The sequence below is a fragment of the Histoplasma capsulatum genome, genomic scaffold (genome assembly GCF_000149585.1).
Source record: "Histoplasma capsulatum NAm1 scaffold_1 genomic scaffold, whole genome shotgun sequence".
NCBI lineage: Eukaryota > Fungi > Ascomycota > Eurotiomycetes > Onygenales > Ajellomycetaceae > Histoplasma > Histoplasma mississippiense.
Window position 1 is genome coordinate 2,983,324 of NW_001813982.1, and position 3,066 is coordinate 2,986,389.

Genomic DNA, 3,066 nt, shown 5'->3' on the forward strand with positions numbered 1-3,066 from the left:
CAATTCGGACCCGGAATAACAACCGTGGAACCAAATGAGGCCGGCATGGGTGTTGGAATCCGATTCACGACGCAAACACCGGTTGCTGTATACTTTCCATGTCATGAGTAAAATCGGTACACCTCTTCAATGTCCGGTTTTGTAAGTAGTTATTATTAGTTTTCATAATTTCAAACTTTTCTGAACTTTTGGCCGGTAGCTTGAACTCAGGGGCAGGAGAAGATGCGAGGTTCATGGGAACTATTCGACCTCCTGCAGTGACTCTGTGATGTTTGGGTGACGCATGTTCCTTCAAAAATCGGGCGAAACCTGCATCACTTTGGGCAAGGTTACCTTGGGGCGCGTTTAATGGTTGGCGACGAGGATACTGAACACTATTGGCCTGTGAGAGCAACAATCCGTCCTCGTTACTCAGAGAGAAGCTCGAGGAGATTCGGTGACGGTTAACCGGTTTTTCTGCCAACACCCGATTCTCAGAGTGTTCTTTGCGGTGCCTTAGAGAAGCGACTGTGATATCTGTCAGCTTGGCGTCAAAAGAAGGGATGATTTCAAGGTAAACAAGAAGATATTACACACCATCGATAGTATTACAGCTGTAAGAAAAAGAATCACTTTTTGCACCAAGCCGACGTCCAATATCTAACAATGTACGAATCTCGTATCTCCTGGATTTTGGTTCATTAGACGGTTGTCCGTCCTCCGTAACCCCTTTTCGGGTTGGATGCCCTTCCATGGGCTGCATGTTCGCTAGAGGGTTTGAATTTGAGTTAACACCTCCCTCTTTTCTGTCCCCTGAACTGATCGAAAAACTACAGGTTTTATCAGTAACTGTAACGGCAATAAAAGTAAAAGAATAGATTTTCACATTACCTTGCCCAGGAGTGAGGTTCGTCCCCGTAGGTATTCGTCACAAGGGAGATAAATCATAAAACACTTGAATAGAAATCAGCCAGAACTGCTGCAAATCAGCCCCACAAAAAAAAAAGAAAGAAATTGGAAAATAGTGGAAAATGAAAAGCCATTCAGTAAGAAATCGGGGCACCATGTCACGGGCAAATTTGAGCCATCTTGACCACTGCCGTCCATACTGCAACAAGGCAACAAATACGAAATAAATATGAATTTCCAAATGAATGCCTCAATGAGGTTGACTTTATCCAAGGCCATATCAACTGCGAGGCGAGGACAAGAAGACAAGGCACTGATCACCCATCCAATGCCACACAACACGAGAAGGAAAACGGCCACAGCCATAAGAAGTTATGGAGAATCCAAACAACACGTACCAATGAAGCAGCCTTCCACAGATGTCCGGAGATGTGAGAAGGCAAGGCCGTCTTTTCTCGCTTTCTCCTTCTCCTTCTCTCCCCCTATAAGGCAAATGACTTCGAAGAATGAAAAATCAAACGTTGTAGTGGAAAAAGTGGGTAGATGCCCGCCAGCGGATTTTTCAAAATGGAGCGGTCGAGGGTTCAAAGATAAGCAATGAGGATAGGAGAAAAGAAGACACAAAAAGAGGACGCAGGAGAGTGGGATTGATGATGGTATAGGGGACCAAAAAGAAAAAGACAAAAGACAATCGACTTTATATTTGGCTCCCTTTAACGCGTCCTCTATACTTGGGCCAAACTGAGCAAAGTCCTTATGCCTAAGTGAGAGGGGTTGAACTACCCAACCGAGCAAAACGCGCGTGAAATAGGGGGAAGAAGAAGAAAAGATATGAATCCGCAGGTATCGAACAAGAAGATGAGATGCCAAATAAGGAGTGAGAGAGAAGGTAAGAAAACGTAGAGGGGAATGGGCCGAAGAATGCGATTCTGCAAGGGGGACAACGGAGTGGAAGATGAGGGGGCTGGATGGGATTGTTGTTTTGTTGCTGTTGTTGTAGCAGAAAAGGGAAATGGGATAGAAAAACAAAACAGAAGAATCCAGAGGGAGGAAAGGGAAAGGAGGAGGAAGGAGAGAGAAGGCATGGTACACAGTCATTGTGGGGGCAGGCGGGACGCAACTGGTCCAGCAGCTGTGAAATGGATGAACAGCAAGAAGCGGCGACCATGCCGATAGATTGATACTATCTGTTGTGTTGTTGCTGGATGCTGGATTGCCCAGGTAGATGCTGTTGGGAGGGGACACAATCAATAGAATTGGAATCACAACATCTGCTCTATTGCCCCAGTGTCGCTGAATTCACTCATCATCATAAGAGTCAAGATGAGAGCTGTGAGGAAGAAGAGTGTTTCCAGACATTATCTGTATTCAGCTAGGTAAATGAAAGAAACAAAATTCCTGGGCATTCACAAGGAAATCCAGTTCCCGAAGCTTCCAACGCTTTGTATTTAATTTCTTCCTTGTTCTGGTAACTATAGTATAATCATTATTTTTTATTATTATATCCCAATATTAATTGTAGGGAAAGAGTGACTGAAACGGGTATCAATAAGTTGAAGCAACATGACGAGTGAAAGGTCAAGGTAGTATAGATGTAAGCAAGGGACGCCAAATTTCCATGGGATTAACGAACGATAAGGTCAACCGCAAAATTATAGATGGGGATGAGGGAACGAGGCGGAAAGAATGGAAATAACAAAAAAACAAAAGAAAAGAAACAAAAACAAAGAATCAAAAACCAAACTCCTCCTGACGCAGTACACATTGTTTTTGAAGATGTTTGCTTCTACCATTTTTCAAACATGTTCGTAAACCTTCACGGGCTCGGCATTATGAACGACTGTGATATCATCATCGTCAAAGCTCCGCCGCACCCGAGTGCTTCCATTATTTGCATTTGCATTGCTATTGTCAGCGGCAGCAGATGTTAGCTTGCTCCTCATTTCCCAACTACCAGCTCTCTCATGTCCACGGGCAGCGGCGGAGTTAGAAGCATCAGTATTCCCCTTCCCAATGGAAACAATCACGTTTTCAGGTTTGTTCCCCTTCCAGCTCAGTAGATCGGGATCACTCGCGAGCTTATCCCCGCCCTTGAAGCCGCCAAGGTCAGGCTTGCGACGCGTGATGCATGCGATGGAGACGGAGTCCAAACAGCCACCAGACAAGTGCGCCGGCAAG

At 45.0% G+C, this 3,066-nt stretch overlaps 1 protein-coding gene across 1 annotated transcript; it reads left to right on the forward strand.

The window, feature by feature from the left end:
• Nucleotides 1-2,690: 2,690 nt before the first annotated feature.
• HCAG_00854 (predicted protein) lies at nucleotides 2,691-2,819 on the forward strand (the record flags this gene model as incomplete). The annotated part of the gene is made up of 1 exon (XM_001543758.1): nucleotides 2,691-2,819. One exon carries the CDS (start codon nucleotides 2,691-2,693, stop codon nucleotides 2,817-2,819), a length of 129 nt encoding a protein of 42 aa, XP_001543808.1.
• Nucleotides 2,820-3,066: the final 247 nt, after the last annotated feature.